Source organism: Jaculus jaculus, chromosome 9 (assembly GCF_020740685.1).
Source record: "Jaculus jaculus isolate mJacJac1 chromosome 9, mJacJac1.mat.Y.cur, whole genome shotgun sequence".
NCBI lineage: Eukaryota > Metazoa > Chordata > Mammalia > Rodentia > Dipodidae > Jaculus > Jaculus jaculus.
In genome coordinates, this window is record NC_059110.1 from 138,584,974 (window position 1) to 138,608,166 (window position 23,193).

Below are 23,193 nucleotides of genomic sequence, written 5' to 3' on the forward strand. Positions count from 1 at the left end.
CTGAACTGGAAAGGCTCAGTGACATCCTCCTATTGGCATCAGCTTGTTAGGGGACTTTTAAAGTCAGACTGAATGCATTGTATTTTACATCATGTATGGATTATGGGGGCCAGGAGCAGAATGTGGTAGTTTGATTCAGGTGTCCCCCATAAACTTAGGTGTTCTGAATGCTAGGTTCCCAGGTGATGGAGATTTGGGAGTTAATGCCTTCTGGAGTGTATTGTTGGGAGCTGGCTTAAGGGTGTTATAGCCAGTTTCCCCTTGCCAGTGTTTGACACACTCTCCTGTTTCTGTGGTCCACCTTATGTTGGCCAGGGGCTGATGTCCACCCTCTGCTCATGCCATCGTTTTCCCCTGCCATCGTGGAGCTTCCACTCGAGCCTGTAAGCCAAAATAAACCTTTTTCCCACAAGCTGCTCTTAGTTGGGTGATTTCTACCAGCAATGAGAACCTGACTGCAACAGAAACCAACAGGGTTGTGTGTGCTTAATGTTCACATGTAGGAAAAGAGACCATAAGGAGTCTGCTCACTTAGCCTTGGGGCCTACCACATCAAACCTACAGGGCGAATTGGGACCCAAAAAGAGTTAATGGTGCTGTGGATCCTGAAGACCAACTGGAAAAAGCAATTTTTACTCCTCTAGAGCTCTTGTTCTTTATCCTTCAATTAATGCAATAAGAACAATAATGCACTTTGCTTAGTGTTTATTGATTTGTGTTAAGATCATTTTGTAGGTAAATTATTTTATCTATAAATAATTTTATAGAAATCCTTAGGACTGAGTAAATGCATGGGCACTGTGGCTCAGCCAAGTAGACATGTTAGATTTCCTATTACCTTAGCTGGCCTTGTGTTCAGTGCCACCCTGAGACTATATCGTGAATTCTAGGTCAGCCTGGGCTAGGGCAAGATCCTCCTTGGCAAATCAGGGGAAAATAAAGGTTGGAGAGATGGCTGAGTGGTTAAGGCACTTGCCTGAGAAGCCTAAGAACCTGGGTTCGATTCCCCAGTACCCTCCTAAAGCCAGATGCACAAGGTGGCCCATATGTTTGGAGTTTGCAGTGGCTAGAGGCCCTAGTGTGCCAATTCTCTCTCACTTTTCTGTCAAATAAAACATTTTAAAATAAACAGAAAAAAAAAAAGAGGGGGCAGATAGCTATCCATTGGTATCTCCAGAGCATGTCTTTTCTAGATAAGCACTCTGGACCAATCCAAGTGAACAAGAATAATTTCCTCCTTATAGGGAGCAGGTAAGGTGGGCAGAGGCCTCACTACCAGTCTTGATCATATGCTCTCTGAGCAGCCATACTCATTTTTACTAAAAATACCCACCAGTCAGGCCTTGGACATGTTGGCAGCTTTTCTGTTCTCCTCTGCTCAATGGGTCTGTAGTGCTGGGGTGACCCTTGGGGCCAAGGGTTTATATCCAAGAGCATGGGGTTCTGATTCCTTGTTTCTCTTCAGCAGCAGCAAGTCCTCTGCACATGTTGGCAACTCATGCATCGGCGTCTGCATCTCTGCCGACAAAGCGCCAGAACGGTGATCAGGCAGAGCAGCCAGAGCTCAAGAGAATCAAAGCAGAAGACAGCGAGAGCATTGTGATTGCCCTGAGTGTGGACGCACCACCAACAGCTGTGAGGGAAAAGGGGCTCCAGAACTAGCTGCTGGGAGAGCTTTTCTTACTTTAGACATCAACCTTGTGGTGCCAAAAGGAGGCTGCCTCTCATTGAAGCAGGGGTGCATCCTCTTGGTGGGTAAAGGGCCCTGTGGTTGGACTTCACCTCTCAGCACTGAATACATGAACCCAGGTGGCCTTAAAACTCCTTAAAGTCAGAAGTCACACTTGAACAGACCCACAATAGCAACCCTGGTTCCAGAGGTGGTGTCTCCCACAGAGTGCTTGCTGTGCTGCTGTCTGTGGGCTCAGCTCAGCTTTTACAACAAACAAGAACTCCAGGTCCTGAAGGACCAAGCCTTCTGTGAGGACATGCAGTCACTGCCTGCTGCAGGCAGATCTCACCAGCTGGGCTCTCCTCCAGGGGCAGGGCTGGAGCCACCCACTACCCTCACAGGACCCTAGGCTACAGCTGAGAGACAAGACAGTATTTTGTTGTTCTCATGTGGAATTAGAATACTTTGAGGTGTACTTTCTTTAAAAAGTAATGGGGTCTTTGACATTTCACATCACTCCATTTCTACTATGGAAATTTTGCAGTCACAGGACCTTTCCTGTGGACTTAACTTGGGGAAAAGAACATCATTCTTTTTGTTTCTGTGGTTTGTTTTCTTCCCAAGGAATGGTTTGCTCAGGTCTGTCCTGCAGCATTCAGGTGGCGCGCTCCTTTAGGATACCTGCCCATTTCTGTGTTTAAACAGTTGCCTAATGAATTAAGCCCACCCCACGTCGGTGTGTAGGGTGGCTGGGGCCACAACTGCACTGATCCGTGAGGCCCAGAAGCAGAGGGGTTGAAGGGATAGCCAGGAGCCTCCAAGCTGCACGTACCTGCTCTTACTTGCCCGTTTTTGTTGTCTGTCTTTTTATGTTGACTTTGTCCCTGGCATAATTTCCCACTCCAGTAAAGCGAGTCTCCGAAGTATTGTGTATGCTTAAAGCGACAGAACCCTACCTTTCCTCCTCAAGAAAACATACAGACTTTTGTCACATACTCTTTCAGACCAAGATCACAGATCTCTCTGCAGTACCTGTGATATCTTAGTGATTGGCACTGGCTTCCAGCATTGTCCGACCTGCTGTCTGCATGGCGAACTCGTGGTGGGAGTTGTAGATGAGAAGCTGCCAGCTAGCTGGGTGGTCTTGGAAGCAAGGCCCCGTGGCTAAGCATCATGAGCTCCCAGGCTTCCCTGGCCTTTTAGAACGAAGTCCCATACTAAGGCTGACTTCTCTCTACAACCAATGGAATTGAGGGGGAAGGAGACAAGGGCGAGGAGAGGTAGGGGGCTGGCAGCCCCGTCCCACACTCCTCAGGAGCACCACTTGCCTTTTGAGAGTGTTCCAGGGTCAGGGCGGAACAGCAAGCAGAGAGGGCTTTAGCCTTATTGTGAGTTTTTTAGTGTCATCATCATAACATTATTTATTTAAATGTAGTTATTTTGGTATTTAATTTTTTTAAGAGAGGGGGGACAAAACCCCTGTATTTTCCTGGTAGAATGAAATGGCTCAGAATGGTATATTTAGGCAATTTAAAAACATTTACATAAAGACCAAATATGGTAAGTCTGTTCTAAGTATTGCGTGTCATCCCTAGTTTGGAGCTGTCACAATGTTACTGCAGATGATGTGTGTTAAAATTATGGAGTTACTGCACAGTAGCTGGACTTATAAACTCAGCCACTTAAAAAAATAAAGGTGAGACATCATGTGAGTGAGACCGTGTGTGCCCGCAGCAGAGTCTGCTTTCAGACTGCAGCCTGGGGACCAGAACCCTCCAAGCAGCAGTCTGCCTCCTTCTCACTTTACAGGCACCTTGGAATGCATATTTATTTTTGCGTATTTGCAGTTTGCAAAGTACTTTGGGAGTACTGTGTCCTGCATGTGGTCCAAACTGCAAGCCTCAGCTAACATGGTGTGTTCTGGCAGGAGACCACCAGGTGAGGAGCTGAATTTGTGCAGTACCAACTGTGTACACTGTACCTGGAGGTATCTGCAGTTTTTCCCCTACATGTGTGAAACCCACCAACTGGTTACCTCCGAGCTCCAAACAGATATGGATCTGGAGGAGTTTCTCTTGGGGTAAGAGATAATGCCCAACTCAAAATTTAAAGATGAAAGGAGGACCTGTTTGAGGTTTTTGTTTTCAGGTGGCATTTTCAGTTTGAAGCAAGTGAACTGTGCCTGGGCACCTGTGAGGCATGCCTTTCTCGTCCTTGTTACTATATGCCATTGCTGCTGCTTCGGGACATAGGAATGTAAGACTGTCAAGGAGAGAGCAGAAACCAAACCATGGATTAGCCAAGTCCTTTATCCAGGTTTTCTTCCCAGTCTTTAAGGCACTGGTTGAATTTTATCTTTAGCTGAGTTCCCAGGAGCCCTTCACATACCATAGTGCTGGGCCTCCTGCATTGCAGTCCTCAGCAGGTGCCTGCTGCTCACTGATCATCCCAGGGCCATTTGACCCTTACACCACAGATAACGTGCAGCAAGCTCCCAACTCCATGATGGTTCCTCAGTGTCTTACGCTCAAGAAGTCTTTAATTTTTTCCAAACTTCTGAGCTCCCTCAGGGACTAGACATTTTCAGCAGCTTTACCCTGAACTACACAAGAAAAAGGGAAACTCACCTATGTCCCAAGCACACAGTGCATTCCAGTGTGTGATGTGACTAGATAGATCCCTTGTACTACAGGATGTGCTCAGACAGCTGGTCTCAAATACCCCACCACTACCTTGTCCTCTGATGGGATCACAGAGTAGCTACAGTATTCTCAGAAGAGGTGGGATGAGCTTTAAGACTTGGGATTTTCTATGCTATGTGACACAAGGAGAAAAGTGACAATCGTGAAGTCCAAGCGTCTGCTGTTCTATAGAGAAAGCAGAGTAGTAATCGTTGTGCAAAGATTTGGAATTTTTAAAAAGTACCAAGTTCCTGAAATTCAATAAAATATTTTTATTAATTTTAATTGAATAGAGTATCATTGTCCTTTTGAAAAGCAGCCATACCTGTTTTACTTTTTAGCCTGTGCCCTTCTGAGCATGCAGAGACCTGGTGCACTGAGGAGACGACTAGAAATGCACTTATTCGCAGCAATGTGTCCTCCACCTCAGACAAGGGAAGGGCATCATGTGGTGGTTTGCTGGTGTTAACAAAGCTAAAGTTTCAAGTTTTTCTGTTTTAAATATTTTATTTTTAGGCTGGAGAGATGGCTTAACTGTTAAGGCACTTGCCTACAAAACCAAAGGACCTAGGTTCGATTCCCCAGGACCCATGTAAGATGCATAAGGTGGCACATGCATTTGGAGGCCCTGGTATGCCCTTTCTTTCTCCCACCCCCATCTTTCTCTCTCACAAATATGGAGAGAATGGACAGCTGGGCCTCCAGCCACTGCAAACAAACTGCAGATGCATGCACCACTTTGTTCATCTGGCTTTATTTATGTGGTTACTGGAGAATTGAAATTAGGCAAGTGTCTGACCATTGAGCTCTCTTTCCAGCTCTCTTATGTTTAAATTGTGGTTGTCATCACCATTTCTAAGCCGTTGCCCTTCCATTTAAGGATTAAAATTACTGCAAACAACTTGAGTGTGCTGGTGTTGACAAGGTCCCCAGATAGTGGTGCTTTGGTCTCTCACCTGTCGTAGTCTGAGTGCTGATGGCTGAGGTTTGCATAGTATGATCAGTGCTGACAGGGCGCAGAGGGAGTAGCAGTCCTGAAAGTGTGGGCACTAGACTCCTTTTGGAGTTCAGTGATCCTGGAAATCAGCACTTATGGTTACAGTCAATAGTACTTTCCTACTGCACTAATACCTAACTCTGACCACCTGAGTTAGCGTAGGATGCGCTGTCCTTGGTCTCCTAGCCAAGGGAGCCATTGTCAGTCATGGGCCAGGTGTGTCCACTTGCAACAGTACTTTGAGAGCCTTGCATTCTTAATATCTCTTCCTGGGAAAAGTTTCTCCAGTGATATACTGTATTCGAGATTAAACGAAACTGCCTGCCTTTATCCTAGACAGAAGCTGCAGAGAAGCCTCTAGGCAGGATAGTGCAAGCACCTCAGTACTGTCGGTTACACTTTGTTCATGTGGCCACCAAGACATGAACCTGCATGTAAATTAGGAAGATGAAAGAGACCGCAGCATAAGACAACTTAAATATTGCCCTCTTAGCTGAACTCTTGGTGTGGTCCTGTGCACAGACAGGTGTGCTAGAGCACAAGTATTATGTACTAGCATTCTGTATTATGTCCACAGAACACCAAGTTGAGTAGAGTGGATTCCTGGTGAAGGTGTACCTGGGGTTACAAATCTTCAGAGTGCCAGAAGCCACCCACACCACCAACATTGAATATGCACAGGCAGATTGTGGAGGAGAAATCAAGCCAGTTGTGGCCTAGCCTACAACTAGGGCAGCTCAAAGTGGGAATATAAATACAAGGATTAGAAACTTCCACTACTCACAGGCGGCATTGTGGGAAAGAGTTCCCATACAGATAGTGGTGGGAGATGCCCACTGCTTTGTGCTCAAGCAAGCAGTAGCCTTGGGGACACTTGAGAGATATACTTCATTCAGCTAAGTACTTGGAAGGGCTGAGGATGTATGTGTGCTTGCCTAGCATGCACAAAGACCCAGCTTTGATCCCTAGCACTTGGGAAGTGAATGCTGAAGACTCAGTTCAAGGCCATCCTTGAGCTACGTGAGATACATTTATGAGACAGACAGAACAGGCATGCCAGGGCCTCCAGCCACTGCAAACAAACTTCAGACTCATGTGCTCCCTTGTGCATCTGGCTTATATGGGTATTGGGGAATCAAACTTGCATCTTTAGGATTCGTAGGCAAATGCCTCAGCTGCTAAGCCATCTCTCCAGCCCTCAGACATTTTTTAAAGGGGGGGTGGGGCTGGAGAGAGAGCTCAGCAGTTAAAAGATGCTTGCTTGCAAAGCCTGATGGCCTGGGTTCAATTCCCCAGTATCCATGTAAAGCCAGATACACAAAGTGGCATGTGTCAAGAGTTCATTTGTACCAGCACAAGGGTGAAGGAGATCGATGCAGAGAAAAACCAACACCTACCAAATCAGAGGCCCCCAACACCTCATCACTGAAGCAGACCAAAAAATGAACCCAACATGGCTCAGGGACATTTTGTGGAAGAGGGGGCGGGAAGAATGTCAGAGCCACTTGTTGGGTCATGATATGCAGACATTTATCCTACCCATAACTGTGGGCTGACTGCACGATGCATGATCCATATACCTCAACAAGGTGGGGCCAGGGGGAGGGGATAGGTCATGGATGAGCCTAATAATGGTACCAAACTGACTGTATTTGCTGAATACAAAACTAATTAAAAAATAAAAAAATTAAATTCCTTGGGGAGATAAAAGAGTTCATTTGTAGTGGCAAAGGCCCTGTCACATCCATACTTTTTCCATTTCGAATAGTTTTTAAAACATTGGGGAAATGGTGCCTAGGAGTCTTGGATAAATTATCCATTTCTGCTCTGTTGCCCTTTTGGCTCCAAGCCATACCAGTCATAAGGAAGGGAACATATGAGGCCAAAACCTGAGTGAGCCTTTTAGCTAACAGGCAGAAAAAGGGTACAAAGGAAACGAGAGAAATCCCCTTTGTAGAACTGCACACTTGGTCCGTTCCTAACTGTCACAATACAACCAGCCCAAAGGAGCTATGGGCCTGAGCAGAGCACTATCCCTTTACCCCTCCCCCAAGAAAAAATTCATGCAGGCAGTTGAAAGATGCAAAGAACCCAAGTTCAGTGAATTCCAGATCGGATAAACTTAAATCACATTGAGACACAAGATACAGACAATGAGGTTCATCTAGAAGCATCTAAAACTTGTGACAGTCAAGTTCATGGATTGAGAAAATTCACCAAGAAAGGACTTTGGGGATCTCTGGAAAGACCTTTAAATCTTGTCCATATGCCTAGTCATAGCCCAGAATAATGTGCCTAAAAAAAATGTCTTCTGCTCAGTGATCCTATAGAACTTCATCTGGCAACCATGTTAAGATGTGTTCCCCAGGGATACTTAGGGCAAACCAGAGCCCTTTACAAGGTAGGCCAGAAGTAAAACCAATTTCAGATGCTACAGGAACATAAGAGGTGGCATGGACTGTGAAGATGACCAGGGAGGCCACTACCATGGAAATAGCTGCCCAACACCAATTGGGCAACTGCAGGAGGCAGGGCCTATCGTCATCCAAGCCATGTTTTGCCTGTGTCAACACCTTGTGCTACAGCATCCCACCACCATGAGTTGTAGCCCTATTTTACAGGATGTGGTTTACTCAGCTCACCTTGTCAAAGTTTGTTGCCAACCAAGTCTGGTGATGGAAAAAAGTGTCTCCCAAAGAACAGCGTGCTGGTGGCTCTGGGGAAACTGAAGCCAACTCTAAGGGGACAGTGGAACAGAAAAACTGGAGTACCTTCTGCAGCTCTGTTCTCTAGGCATGCCCCAAACTCTTTCCTACTCTTGGATACCCTCTTTCTTTAGAGGGTGAGATGATAGATGCTCACCTCCCACCCTGCCCTACCGGAGCCTCCGAGGCCCACCATGAAATGTGGTCCTGGACCTACATTCCCACCAGTTCCTCAGACAAGAACATTTGGCTCCACGTCTCTGTTCTTTACAGGTAGACAAAATTACAGGTACAACAAAATTAGTCACTTTTATTTAAAAGAAATAGTACAAATAAGTGTGCAAAATTAAGTTTCATGATTAAATACACAAAGATAACATGCATACTTGACATCGGATACACATACAAAGTTAGCCAAGTACAGGACAGTAAAGGAACTGGCAAACAAGAACCTGCTGTGCAGAATTTCTGAATATTTGTAACCTGAAATCAAAACCGCAAAACTGAGCTTAGAAGGGATTTAGGAAAATTAAACATACACCTCAAAGTGGCACTAATACACAGACCTCAAAGCCTGTGTCAGTACCAAGGATGTGCCTGACATTCCCAGTATTAGTGTGTTCTACGCATGTCCGGAGAAATGAGAAGAAATGGATGCCACAGGCCAAGGCAGTTCCCACCATACAACAGGTCACCAAAGGGCACTGTACTGAGAAGGCCTCTTAAATGATGCTTTCTTCTGTGAGCATTAAAAACTAAATCTTATTTGTTCCCTACTGATAATGGGGAAGTCATTTTAAACAAAACTAGGAGACCCCTCTCACACCAGCAGCCCAAGGACTGGAGTGCAGGTGGATGTCATACTCATTCTACTCACTGGCAGGTTTGGGGCACAATTGTCCTAGCAACTCCAACAGGGCCCACATGTGACACAGAGACCATATAGAACTCATGAACAAGAGAACTCTGCAGTGTATGCGCTAAAGAGAACTAGCTGGTTCTTCATGAGTGGCAGAAGGAACTGCATCTTCACACTGGGTCAAAGGGCTTTTACTTAATTCTACTGAAGTTGGCCTAGCACATGAGCCCTGACATGCTTTTTCCTCGCTCCTACAGACTTGAAAATTGATGGTCTGTTGTAAAAAACAAGCTTCCACTGATGCATGCTGCTCTTGGTATGTCCCCAGGTCTGCATGGATCCTGCTAGCATGAGGGTGTGGAGCCACTAACTCTAACATCACAGTTGAACTAAAGGGTAGCGGCGGGAAGGCCCACAGCATCTGTGGGACCTTGATGATGATTCTCTTTAATATGGGAACAGGAAGCCTTGCTCAGGAAGGCAGACAACCATGTATGGCTTCGAGACCAAGGTCCCGGGCGTCCTCAAGCCCCTTTATCCACAGGCCTGGGGCACGGGCACCAGCCCCAGGAGTCCATGGGGCACTGGGTGGTGGCATCAGATGTGCTCTCAGACAGTCACAGCTTGTCATCAGTCATCTCCAGGAACTGTGCGCACACATCCCGGACACACTCACCCTTGGGGCTGAACAGGAACTTGTAGTAGCTGCCGTCGGCACAGATGGCTGGGACAGAAGGAGACCATGTCATAACAAGCTTGTTCCACTCCCCCAGTTAAAAGCAAACAAGCCTCACTGAGCTGAGCAAAAAGGGCTTCAGGAAGCCTGAGCACATTACTGCCAGGAGTCATAGTAGGCCTGGATGTATGCATCCGCAATGACTCAGCTATGGGAAAAGTCTCCAGTCATCTACACAAAGCCAAAATCATCCCAGAGGCTTTTCTGTGAAACTCAGAAGAGATATAATGATGGCATTCTTAATTCCTAAACACTGAGTGTGCTCCACCATGGGAGGAGGAAGGGGAAGTATAGAAATGGTACAACCTTGACCATGCAGGGCAGACCACGTACCGATGACTGCATTGGGCTCTGTTCCAAAGGCACAGATGCATGGAGAGCCTGAGGGAACCTGAAACTTTGAGAAACTCCACTTGGAGCTGAAGTATTTTGGAAGGAAACTGGCTGATGCCAAACTGTGAGAACAAGAAGACAAAGGTTGTTGCACTTACTTAAACCTGAAACACTGCTAAAAATACAGAAACTCTTAAATTTTTGGACTGAATAACTTCTTGCATATGAAAGTTTGGGGGGGGAGGGGCTAAAGAGATGGCTCAGCAGTTAAGATGGTTGTCTGCAAGCCTGATGGCCCAGGTTTGAATCCTCAACACCCATATAGATGCACAAAGTGGTGCATGTATCTAGAGTTTGTTTGCAGTGGCAGGAGGCCTTGGCATGCCCATTCTTCCCCCTTCCCCGGCTTGCAAATAATTTTTGATTTTTGTTTTACAAGGTAGTGTCTCACTCTAGCCCAGTCTGACCTGGAATTCACTATGTAGTTTCAGGGTGGCCTTGAACTCACGGTAATCCTACCTCTGTCTCCCGAGTGCTGGGATTAAAGGCGTGCGCCACCACGCCTGGCTAATAGATTTATTTTAAAAAATTCATTTAGGAGCCAGGTGTGGTGGCACATGCCTTTAATCCCAGCACTAAAAAGGCAGAGGTAGGAGGATCGCCATGAGTTCGAGGCCACCCTGAGACTACATAGTGAATTCCAGGTCAGCCTGAGCTAGAGTAAAACCCTATCTCAAAAAAAAAAATAAAATAAAAAAATTTAAAAAAAATTCATTTAGGGCTGGAGAGATGGTTCAGCAGTTAAGGTACTTGCTTGCAAAACCTATGGACTCGGGTTTGATTCCCCAGCACTCACAAAGCTAGATATACAAGGTGGCACATACATCTGGAGTTCATTTGCAGTGGCTTCAGGCCCTGGTGTGCCCATTTTCTCTCTGACTCCTCCTCTTTCTCAAGATAAATAAACAAATATATATTTTAAAATTTACTTGCTGGGCTGAAGAGATGGCTTAGTGGCTAAGGCGCTTGCCTGCAAAGCCAAATAACCCAGGTTTGATTGCCCAGGACCCATGTAAAGCCAGATGCACAAGGTGGCACATGCATCAGGAATTAATTTGCAAAGGCTAGAAGACCTGGCATGTCCATTCTCTCTCTTCCTCCTCTCAAACAAATAAATAAAAACTATTTATTTGCATGCACACAAATGTGTATGGGTGCACCAGGGTCTCTGGCCACCGCAGAGAGACACTGATCCAGTTCTATGTGGGTGGTTGGGGAATTGAATCTGGATGGGCAGGCTCTGCAAACAAGTGCCTTTAACTGCTGAGCCATCTTCCCAGCATCTCACATAAAAATTCATAGTTTTAAATAAAACAGCAAGATTCTTAGGACAAAAGGGCACAAGGCCCTCCCTGCCTCCAAGAGCATTACTAACATACTAGAACTGCTCTGGACTGGGTTTCAAAGCACTTGACAGACTCAGACCTTCTCACAGAGCCAACCACAGGGAAAATATAAGAGTGTACAGTGTCAATCCATACTCACTTTCAAACCCAGTGAAAAATCAGTAATGGCAACTGACATCAGGGTTGTCCTAATGTCAGGAAGCAATGGGAAATCCTGTAACTTTCGGCTGCTCCCTACAACAGCCTTCTTAAGAAGACCTACCTAGACTGTTTATTTCTTTTTGGATCTTCGGCTGCAAAAATGTGCACAGTGCCATGGTCACTGGACACACAGATGAGGGAAGCGTCCTGATTAAAGTTGATGCTGCAGAGAAACCAGACAGGACTCAGGTCTGTGTGGATGCAGAGGAATAGAGACTCAACTGGACACACATTATGCCAGCATGCACCCCAGGTATTAGCATTCTCATACTCGAGCAACTACTGCCCCTAATATCCAACACCACTGACTGTGAAACCAGGGTCAAAGCTGCAAGCTCAGGGCACAATCAGTGAACAGCAGCTGTATCCCAAGGAAGGGGAAGAACTTTATGAGATTATGCCCATGCCAGTCTCAGGTATGAAAAAAGTATAGGCTGCCCAAGAGACGTGGCTATCAGGTATGCTGAGGCAGGTACAGACCACAGGGAAATCTCCAAAATTCAGCTCAATATCCAGAGGCAAGAGAAGTTGCTGCAGAAGGGCCTCAGCACAACAGACTTCATGTGACTTGCAGAGAAAGAGTTTTGTCTCTCCAAACTGACTGTTGGAAGCCAGGTGTGGTGGCACACACCTTTAACCCCAGCACTTGGGAGGCAGAGGTAGGTGGATTGCTGTGAGTTCGAGGCCACCCTGAGATTACATAATGAATTCCAGGTCAACCTGAGCTACAGTGAGACCCCACCTCATAAAACAAACAAACAAACAAACAAACAACAACAACCAAAAAAAATAAAATAAAATAACTAATTGTTGGCCTGGAGTGATGGCTTAGCAGTTATGGCACTTGCCTGTGAAGCCTAAGGACCAAGGAGTTATTCCCTAGTACCCATGTAAGTCAGTAGCATAAGGTGGCACATGTGTCTGAGTTTGTTTGCAGTGGCTAGAGTCCCTGGCAAGCTCATTCTGTCTCTCTCTCAAATATATAAACAATCTTTAAAAAACCAAAAAAACTGTTTAGCTGATACAATGGTGGCATATCTGATTTTGGGGAAACCAACTGCTCTCTGATTAGATTTGAGCCTGTCCCATGGGAGAGAATTTACTCTTGGTATTGAAAACCTAGTCAAAAGCCTATAGCTGAGGATGTCATAAGCCCTAGGGGGAAAACTACTAATGTTGTCTAGCTAAATGCATATATTATGCCCATCAAAATGCTCTCTTCAGCACTAAATAAGACATCTCTATCACACCCTTCAAGGCTCAGGAGCCATTATGGAAGAGGTGGCTAAAAGGATGTAAGAGCCAAAGGAAGGGGAGGACTGCTTACAATGCAGTAATGCAGACACAGTGTGGCCTTGATATTCATGACCCCACAATGGCTGGTGCTATCTACACAAGTCCTGCATAATAGGGGGAAAAAATGATGGCATCAAAACAGAAGAGAGACTAGTTGTAAAGAAGGTATTCAGTGGAGGGAGGATTTGGGAGGGTGAGAAGGGAAGAGTTGGGAGGGGACTATGATCATGTCTATATTTATGGACATTATCAATAAAAGTTAAACAAAAACCCTAGCTGGTAACAAAATAATAGATAAGCCAAAAAAAGTCTCTGGCATTTGTTTTAAAACACTATAGGAAAAATAAAATAAAATAAAGAAAAAAAAAACACTACAGGGGAACTAAGCTGGGCTGGAGGGGAGAAGGTGGACAGAACTTTTAAATAGTGATGGATTCATGCTGTGAAGTACGATAGTGTTCTTTGTGCTTACTTCCCATAATTAAAAGTTAAATCAATAACAATATTTTATTTATTTTATTTTCCAAGGTAGGGTTTCACTGTAGCTCAGGATGACCTGGAATTCACTATGTACTCAGGGTGGCCTCAAACTCACAGCAATGCTCCTACCTCTGCCTCCAGAGTGCTGGGATTAAAGGTGTGGGCCATCACGCCCAGTGGTAGTAACAATTTTAAAAAGCTGAAACAGAAGACCTAGTAGCCCTGCCACACCACCACACCCATGCCATCACCCAAGTGGTACCTATTCGCCAGGATTAAGTCCTTACCAATATATATTAGCTGCTTGAGATCCTCTTCGTAGCTCCTGGATTAAATGCCCTGATGAAGTATCAAATATTCTTATAAGGGTCCCCTTTGAAAAACAGTGAAGTGTTTCATTATCAACAATTCACAATTCTTTCATTAGTTTGAAATGATCGATATGCAAGACCCACTGGCCCAAAGAACCTTTTCCTAAAAAGTTTCCTATATCGCCTAAAATTCAGCATGTTCTTTGCCTGCCAAATAAGGAAAAGCACAAGGAGAAGTCTGTCTGTTTCTCTCAAATTAATATATATATATATATGTATTTTATTTATTTATTTATTTATTTATTTAAATACCAAGTCTAGTCATCATAATCTGGTCAAGGAGAGACAACTCAGCATACACAAAGCCTGAATTTCATCCCTAACACTGGAAAAAAAAAAAAAAATCAAATCAATACCAATTAACCTGAGAGGGTATTGCAGAGTTGAAAAAACAAGAAGTGGAAGTGGAAAAGAACAGAACAATCCCTTATTTGTCATGGGATTCTGATAGGGCTGGAGAGATGGCTTAGCATTTAAGGTGTTTGCCTGTGAAAGCCTAAGGACCCAGGTTCAATTCCCCAGTACTCAACGTAAACCAGGTACACAGGTGGCGCATGTGTCTGAAGTTGCTTTGCAGTGGGCTAGAGGCCCTGGAGAGCCCATTCTCTCTCTCTTTCCTCTCTCTATATCTATCTGCTTTCAAATAAACAAATAAATTTTAAAAATAAATAAATAAATAAAAGGGTGTAGGGCTTATCGGTTAAGGGGCTTGCCTGTAAAGCTGAAGGACCCAGGTTCAACACCCCAGTACCAACATAAGGCCGGATACACAATGTGGCACATGTGTCTCGAATTTGTTTGCAATTGCAAGAGGCTATGGCACACCCATTCCATCTGCCTCTCTTTCTCAAACAAATAAGATAAAATGTGATAAAATTTGAAGGCAGTTGCTTCTAAAGCCTGTAGGCCCAGCTTCAACGTCACAGCCATCAACATAAATCCAGATGGGCATTCTTTAATAGCAGCAAGAGATGCTGCTGTGCACCCCATACACATGCAAATAAAACAAGTAACAACAACAAAACCCACCAGAGATGATGCAAAGCCTAACAACTCAGGTTTGATTTGCCATGTACCTCGAGTTCATTTGCAGTGGCCAGAGGCCCTGGTGTGCCCATTCTGTCTCTCCTCTCTGCTTGCAAGTAAATAATTTATTTTTTTTGGTTTATTTTTATTTATTTATTTGAGAGCAACAGACAGAGAAAGAGGCAGAGAGAGAGAGAGAGAATGGTGCGCCAGGGCTTCCAGCCACTACAGACGAATTCCTGATGCACGCGCCCCCCTTTTGTGCATCTGGCTAACATGGGTCCTGGGGAATCAAGCCTTGAACCGGGGTCCTTAGGCTTCACAGACAAGTGCTTAACCACTAAACCGTCTCTCCAGCCCAAATAAATTATTTTTAAAAGATTTACTTATTAGAGGGAGGGAGGGAGAGAGAATGGGCACGCCAGGGCCTCTAACTACTGCAAACAAACTACAATCACAAGCGACATCATGTGCATCTGGCTTAAGTGGGACCTTGAGAATTGAACCTGGGTCCTTAGGTTTTGCAGGCATGCACCTTAACTGCTAAGCCATCTTTCCAGCCCTAAAAAAAAAAAAAATTAATGACCTACTAAGGTGTAAGGAGGGAGCTGAAGATGAAGAATGTGAGTAAAAGGATAAGAAAAAAAAAACATTAAAAATTTATGGAAGACTCTCAAGCCAGATGTGGTGGCACAGATTTTTAATCCCAGCACTCAGGACACAGAAGTAGGAGGACCACTGTGAGTTACAGGTATAAGTCTGAGCTAGAGTGAGAACCTACCTTGAAAAGATCAAAAACAGAATAGCAATCTCCCTGGGGTCTCATGTTTTCTACACAAAAAAAATCTGTGTGTGTGTGTGTATGTGGGGATGAGGCGGTTGGTGTGTATAAGTGCATGCTTGTGTGTACACAGTTGTGTACCTCTTGTGGGTATAAGCACAGTGGCCAGAGTAACATGTTGGGGATCCTTCTCTACTGCTTTTCTGCATTGTCTCCTTGAGAAAGATCCTTTCTGTGACCCTAGAGCTGTTGTTTTCTGTCAGTTTGACCAGCAAGACTCAGCAATTTTCCTTTCTCCAACTCCTTGGGACTGGGACTACAGCCTTGCATGGACAGTCCTGGCTTTACATGGTGATAGGGATTGAACTTAGATCCTCATGCTAATGTGGAAAGCACTTACCTGCTCCAAGTTCCCCTCAGACACCTAAAAAATTCATTTTTAAATTTATGTAAAATTGTATGTCAGTTGACACTATGGCATTCACCCTATAATCCCAGCACTCAAGGCAGCAGCAGGGTCACTAGCTCTGGACCAAGCTGTGCTACATTATAATGAGACTGCTATCAAAACACAAAATAGGGCTGGAGAGATGGCTCAGCGGTTGAGGTACTTACTTGCCTGCAAATCCTAGTGACCTGGATTCGATTCTCCTGTACCCACATAAAATCAGATGCACAGAGTTCATATGAAGAGGCCAGAGGCCCTGGCATGCCCATTCTCTCTCTCTGCTTGCACGTAAATAAATAAAAGTATTTAAAAAATTTTTTTTATTTGTTTATGAGAGAGGCCGAAGCAGGGGGGGAAGGGGGGGAGGGAGGGAGAGAATGTGCATGCATGCACACACCAGTGCCTTTAGTCACTGCAAACAAACTCCAGACACATGTGCCACCCTGTGCATCTGGCTTATATGGCTACTGGGGAATCAAACCTGGGTCCTCAGGCTTCTCTCCAGCCCAAAAATGTTTTTTAATATTTTATTTTTATTTATTTATTTGAGAGAGTGAGGAAGAAGGGGAGGGGAATTGGCATGCCTGGGCTTCTAGCCACTGCAAACAAACTCTAGACATATGTGCCACTTTGTGTATCTGGCTCACGTGGGCACTGGGGAATCAAACCTGGATCCTTTGGCTTTGCAGGCAAATGCCTTAACCGCTAAGCCATCTCTCCAGCCCCCCAAAATATTTTAAAAATATTTAAAAATAAACAAAATAATTCCAAATATAACATCATTCTAAACAACACTATTCACAAATAGCTAAGCCTCTTGGTAGTGGTACATAATGCAGGCCTTCCTACACTCTACCACTTGTACACTGACCACTGCTGCTCTCCAGCAGCAGCTCAGATACCACTAACACACACAGGGCAGAGGAGAGTTATATAATCACTGCCTTGTGGCCTAATCCCACATAGCAGTTTACAATTTCCTACAAAGTGATCCTGGGCTTGCAGTTGTAATTGGAAATTATGGTAAAAAGATACCAATTTTGGGCTGGAGAGATGGCTTAGCGGTTAAGCGCTTGCCTGTGAAGCCTAAGGACCCCGGTTTGAGGCTCGATTCCCCAGGACCCACGTTAGCCAGATGCACAAGGGGGCGCACGTGTCTGGAGTTCGTTCGCAGTGGCTGGAGGCCCTGGCACGCCCATTCTCTCTCTCACTCTCTATCTGCCTCTTTCTCTGTCTGTCACTCTCAAATAAATTAAAAATAAACAATAAAATTTAAAAAAAAAAGATACCAATTTTCTTTTCTCACACCAGGCAAACTGAAGGATTACATGGTCAATGATTAAGTTATAATATGGTTTTAACTCAATAAGGAAGCATTCCTAGGCAGCTAAGAAAAGTTCTTCGTTGTCATCAAGTAGCTACCAAGACCTAAGGGTCTCAAACTCCAGCCTTAGTTAGCCTAAATTAGTATTTTATAACACAACACAGTGGTTTGCAAAGAATAGGAAATGAAGTGTGTAAAGCCCTGGTCTAGGACACACACCCCCACTCCTGACTTGACCAATCAGGCATGGATAGCTTGTGATGGTATTTCTGCAAAGTCTATAGCTCCAGGAGGTGTTCATGGATAAGGTAAGGGGCCTATACTTACTTTTTCAGATGCAGTTGCAATTCTTGTTCCCTGAAGGTTGAGGGCGATGCAACTCAGAACACCCTCATGTGCAGGAATATCCACTGGTGGCTTCTCAGTGCTGGCCAGGTCCACCAGCTGCACGTGGCCCGTGTGGGTACCAGGGAAGGCGAGAAGGGAATTATTACTGTTGGGACACAGGACACAGAGGCCTAAACAGAGACAGGGAAAACTGGTTGGGAATTGACAACAGCCAAAGTCTGATTCTTCACAACGAAACCTACTTCTTGTCCTTGGGTCCTCAGGTAAAATTAACTATGTGTGTGTATGTGTGGGTGGGGGTGGGAACAGTCAGAATCATGAAGTCATTGCAAAGGAGATCAGAGCCAACAAAGATCCTGCCCATGAGACCCATTTACAATCAGGAGCATTTGCTGAACAACTTGCTACTTGAACACATTTTATTGGTTATTCATCATCATGGTGAAATTATAAAATTTAACAGCTACTCTATAATAGCATTAAAAACACTTCCAATTACTTAAGAATAAATTTAGCAACAGATACATGATATTATGCACAAATCCTGAACAAATTCCAAGTTGAAGCCAAGGGCTAGAACGCTTAGCTTAGCTTTGGTAGTGTTAACCTATCAACACATCAACAGTCTGCAGACACAGCTAAAACCTCAGCCGACATGTTGACAATCAAGAGTTACTAGATAGAATAAGGCCCTAAAAGGCAAAAGTAAAATAAAATAAAAAGTAAAACAACAGGATTGGAGCACTGACATCAGATTACCAAGTTTCAAGGTAAAAGCTTTAAAGCCTCAACAACCAGGGAAAAATAGCATTGGCAAAGGACCAAAGTATGGCTTGCTGGAATAGAATACAGAGCCCAGAAAAGACTTCTGATACTTAGTTGAGGAAAAAAAAAAAAAAAAAAAGACTAAAAATACCATGCGGGGGGAGTGGGGGAACACAATGGTATTCAAGCAGGGTATGGTAGAGCACACCTGTAATCCCAGCACTCAGGAGGATGGAGCAGAAGGATCATGAGTTTGACTGGCCTAGGCTATAAGAGACCCTGTCTCAGAAAATAAAAAATAAACTCATAAAAGTTGAGCATGGTGATGTATGGCTGGTGTCTCAGCTACTCGGGACTCCAAGTCAGGAGGATAACCTGAGCCTAGAAGTTTGAGATCAGCCTGGGAAGCATAGCAAAACCTTATCAAAAAGTGGGAGGGGAGAGTTTATGTAATTTCTATCTCCACAGATTTGAGGAGGAAAACTCAATATAAGGCTGCCAATGAATTAACAAGTCAATCACAAATAATTCTCTATTCCAGAGAAAAGGGAAGGAAATGCTGAGACCACAGTTCAGTGGCAACCAGCATAAAAAGCCTAAGGACTTAAAACAAAAAATGTTCCTGGGCCTACACCAAGCTGCAGCATTGCGTGGCTAAAATTGCTGGGAATTGGGAGCAGCAGAAGAGCTTCCCAGATTGTAGAAAGGAGTGTGGCTTCAGAACACTCTCCCGGGATGCTGGGCTTTGGAACTGGAGTTCAGGCAGGGAGGAGGATGCAAAAATTGGCATTTCTTCAAAGTGCTCGAGTGTGAGCATGGCAGCCCCACCACAAGCACCACTGATCAGACAAGGACCTGCTTGGGGAGCGGGTACCGAGGTCATGCCTGCATTCCCAAGTGGACCAACTTCCCATAACTGCTCTTCCTCTCCAGTTCTCACCTTTAGGGTTATAGCAGGTTTCAAAGACGTGCAACTGATGGGGATTGTGTGTGAATGTGAACACCTTAATCATGGAATCCAAAACCACCACAATTCTGGAAAGAAAAATGCAATCAGAGTTCCTTTCCTCAAAAACGATATAAGCATTTTGTGATTTCTATTATTACTTTGAAATTCAGATACACTGGAAGTACCACACACAAAAAGGATTGAATTTGTTTTGGTTGTTTTGATAAAGGATCTCACCCTGTGATTCTGGCTGACCTAAAATTTGTAGTGGTCCTCCTGCCTCTGCCTTATAAGTGTTTGGGAATACAGATGTGCACCACCATGCTCAGCTTTATTGTTTGAGACAGGGTCTCAGCTCAGGTGGACCTCATATGTAGATAAGGCTGGCCTTACTGATCCTTCTGCCACCACCTCCCCAGTGCTGGGATTGCAGGTGTATGCTATAGCACACCTATTAGAAGTAGGTCATCATCTCACAGAGGTCTGCCTCAGAGAAATTCTGAACTCAAACATCACCGGACATCTCACCTACAGCAAGAATGAGGCAAGATAGAGAAGACAAAATTACATATTTACATTTTTTTTTTTGAGGTCAGCCCAGCTGACCTTGCACTCATAGCAATCCTTCTACCTTTGCCTCCCAAGTGCTGAGATTAAAGGTGTGTGCCACCAGACCCAGCTCACATTCATACTCCTATAGATATCTTCATATTTAAGTTTGCATGAGAAGTGGTGGCAGATGCCTGAAATCCTAGCACTTGGAAAGCTGAGGCAGAATAGTGAGACTTTAATGTCAGCCTGAGCTACCTATTGTGATCCTGTCTCAAAAAATGTGTTTTCAAGTATCAATTATTTTTTTCCTATGTATGAGGTGCGTAGATAGATGTGTATGTTCATGTGTGCAGGTCAGAGATGAGTGTATCTTCCCCTATCACTCTTCACCTTATTCTCTGACACAGTCTTCCACTATAGCTAGATAGAGCACACTGATTTGGCTGCTATACCTAGCCAGTGAGCCTTAAGAATTCTGTTTCTGCCTCCCTAGCACCGAGATTACAGGCAAGCCACACCCAGCCTTTTATATGAAAATTGGGGTATGAACTCAGGTCCTCATACTTGCGCAACAAACTCTTTACCCACTGTGCCATCTCCCCAGCTTCTCAAGAGGAAGATTCTTGAGCTGGATTAAGCACTTGCATTATGTATGAAGGGTCTCTAAAGCATCAACATTATCAGAAATAATGAAATATCTAAGAATGATCAGTGAAAACCCTTATTTACAACTTCCTTAGCATTTTTGTCCTCCCACAGCAGACAGAAATAGAAATCTTTCTCTTTTTGTGAAGAGGGGTGGGGAGATAAACAGAGTGGGCACACCAAGGACTGTTGCTGGTCCAAGCACCTCTTTGTGCATCTGGCTTTACATAGGTACTGGGCAATTGAACATGAGCCATCAGGCTTTGCATCCAAGTCCTTTAACCATTGAGTCATCTCATTAGTCCAGAAATAGAAATCTTAACAGTATATGTAAACTATACCAAATTAAAGACCAAATGATGAAGCTCTGCTCTATCCCAATCAACAGGCTTGTTAGGATAAGCCTCCACCAGGCAATGCTAGGCTAGTCTGCTATTCCCAGCAAGAGAGATTCAGCAACAATTTCCAAGTTCTCCTTTACTTTCAATATGGAAATACCCAATGATAGGCAGTGATTGACAAGGCCTGCCTCCTGATACTTAGATACTGGCTTCACACTTCAGGCATGGGGACATCTCCAGGCCCCACCCAGCATTCCCCAAAAGCCAGTCAAATTCTCAGCGTTGGAAGCAAAAAGAAGCCTTCCATGCTGTGGCTCACAATTCTAGTCATTGACATTTTAATACATCATTCAATAGAAAAAGCATTGCAGCCATTTTTAGAGAAATAAAGCTTCACTTTGGAAAGCAATACCAAACCCACCTATCTCGCCGCAACTTGACTGCCTTGACCTCTGTGGAGAACTCTATCTCGATGACTGTCTTCTTCTTCAGGTCATCCCATATCATCACTGAAATACCAGAAGACCATATGTGGCATCATAGGCAGCTCACAGTGCTGAGCTGCAGACACCACCTGAAACATGAAGCCAATACGTAAAGAATATGTGCTCAGGCAACAGTGTACATACAGCCTATAAGGTTAGGTAAGTCTGCCCCTCAGAACACTCTGTTATGCAGTATATTCAAGCACAGCCAAAGTCTCATACAACCAACCCATTTGACATCCTATAGGGCACACACTTTAATTCTTGCCAACCCTTCCTTGCCTAACTTGCTGGACATACTTCCCATGTTCCTGGCTCCACTTTACTGTGCTAAAAAGCAAGTCTGACTACAGTTATTAAGTTTTCAAGTGCCAAATATAAGACAGTAGCAGTAATATGAAAGGCAAGACTGGGAAGATGGCTCAATGGTTAAAGGTGCTTACTTGAAAAGCCTGTCAGCTCAGGTTCAATTTCCAAGCCACACACGCAAGTCTGAAGCAAAAAGTGCCCAAGTGTCTGGTATTTCGTTACAGTGGAAAGAGGCCCTGGCAGGCATACTTATTAAAAAAAGTTTTTTTTTTTTTTGAAAGTCAAGCAAAGCATTAATTTATTCAAAGCTTAAGAGAAGGAAAATAGGCAAAGTTCCTATAAAACAATAGGGGTCCAGAGCTGGTAATTCTCCAAATAATTTTTTTTCAAAAATGCCAAGAATTAATTGTACATGGTGGTGCACACCTTTAATCCCAGCAATCAGGAGGCAGAGGTGAGGGATCAATTTGAGTTTCAGGCTACCCTGAGATTACATAGTGAATTCCAGGTCAGCCTCAGCTACAGCAAGACCCCACCTCAAGAAACTAATAATAAAAAAAAAGCTGGGCTAGCAACTCAGCTCCCTTCACCCTCGATACTGTTCCTTCTCTTCTTGAGTTCAGAATTTCTACACTTTTGTCCATTCACACTGACACTCTCATCACTTTTCTCCACAATGACACTGGGACTACGGACAGCCACTGCATACTCCCTAGTATTTGCCAAAATGAAGGGGAGACTTAAGTCCACACAAGAACCTGCACACAGATATTTATAACAGCTTTATTTCTAATTTCCAAGTCTTGAAAACAACCAATATGTCCTTTTACTAGGTAAGTAGACAAACAATTGAATTATTATGAAGCCATTAAAAGAAATGACCATAATTAATGTGTAGAAAGATGCCCCCCCCACTTTAGAAGGTGGATACATCATTTCCAGGGGTGAGATACCTTTGAGAGACTTGGTCAGGGAGGTCCCTGCTGCCTCTACCCCCCAAATATTACAGGCTTTATTGTTTGAGACAGAGTCTCAGCTCAGGTGGACCTCCAACTCATATGTAGATAAGGCTGGCCTTACTGATCCTTCTGCCACCACCTCCCCAGTGCTGGGATTGCAGGTGTATGCTATAGCACACCTATTAGAAGTAGGTCATCATCTCACAGAGGTCTGCCTCAGAGAAATTCTGAACTCAAACATCACCGGACATCTCACCTACAGCAAGAATGAGGCAAGATAGAGAAGACAAAATTACATATTTACATTTTTTTTTTGAGGTCAGCCCAGCTGACCTTGCACTCATAGCAATCCTCCTACCTTTGCCTCCCAAGTGCTGAGATTAAAGGTGTGTGCCACCAGACCCAGCTCACATTCATACTCCTATAGATATCTTCATATTTAAGTTTGCATGTGCTGGACTGGGACGGCTAAGGCATCCAGCCTCATGGACTGAGCAGCTACCATGTTCCTTGACTTTTGGGCC

General features: G+C 44.4%; 2 protein-coding genes across 4 annotated transcripts in view; one reads left to right on the plus strand and one right to left on the minus strand.

Moving 5' to 3' along the window:
* The window catches only part of Foxk2 (forkhead box K2), a 53,851-nt gene extending 49,213 nt beyond the window's left edge, over positions 1-4,638 (plus strand). Inside the window, exon 9 of one of the 2 annotated variants that reach the window (XM_012948017.2) lies at positions 1,466-4,638. In XM_012948017.2, coding sequence (XP_012803471.2) covers positions 1,466-1,662 — 197 coding nt within the window. In that variant the 3' untranslated portion in view covers positions 1,663-4,638. The remainder of the gene's footprint in view (positions 1-1,465) is intronic. The other variant, XM_045158550.1, reaches the window with a different exon arrangement.
* A 3,700-nt stretch (positions 4,639-8,338) lies between these two features.
* The window catches only part of Wdr45b (WD repeat domain 45B), a 34,087-nt gene continuing 19,232 nt past the window's right edge, over positions 8,339-23,193 (minus strand). For both annotated transcript variants that reach the window (XM_004655030.2, XM_045159226.1), the window contains exons 4-10: positions 21,338-21,425; positions 19,370-19,464; positions 17,644-17,834; positions 13,654-13,739; positions 11,652-11,753; positions 9,984-10,105; positions 8,339-9,638 (exon numbers count right to left, since the gene is read on the minus strand). In XM_004655030.2, coding sequence (XP_004655087.1) covers positions 9,532-9,638; positions 9,984-10,105; positions 11,652-11,753; positions 13,654-13,739; positions 17,644-17,834; positions 19,370-19,464; positions 21,338-21,425 — 791 coding nt within the window. In that variant the 3' untranslated portion in view covers positions 8,339-9,531. The remainder of the gene's footprint in view (positions 9,639-9,983; positions 10,106-11,651; positions 11,754-13,653; positions 13,740-17,643; positions 17,835-19,369; positions 19,465-21,337; positions 21,426-23,193) is intronic.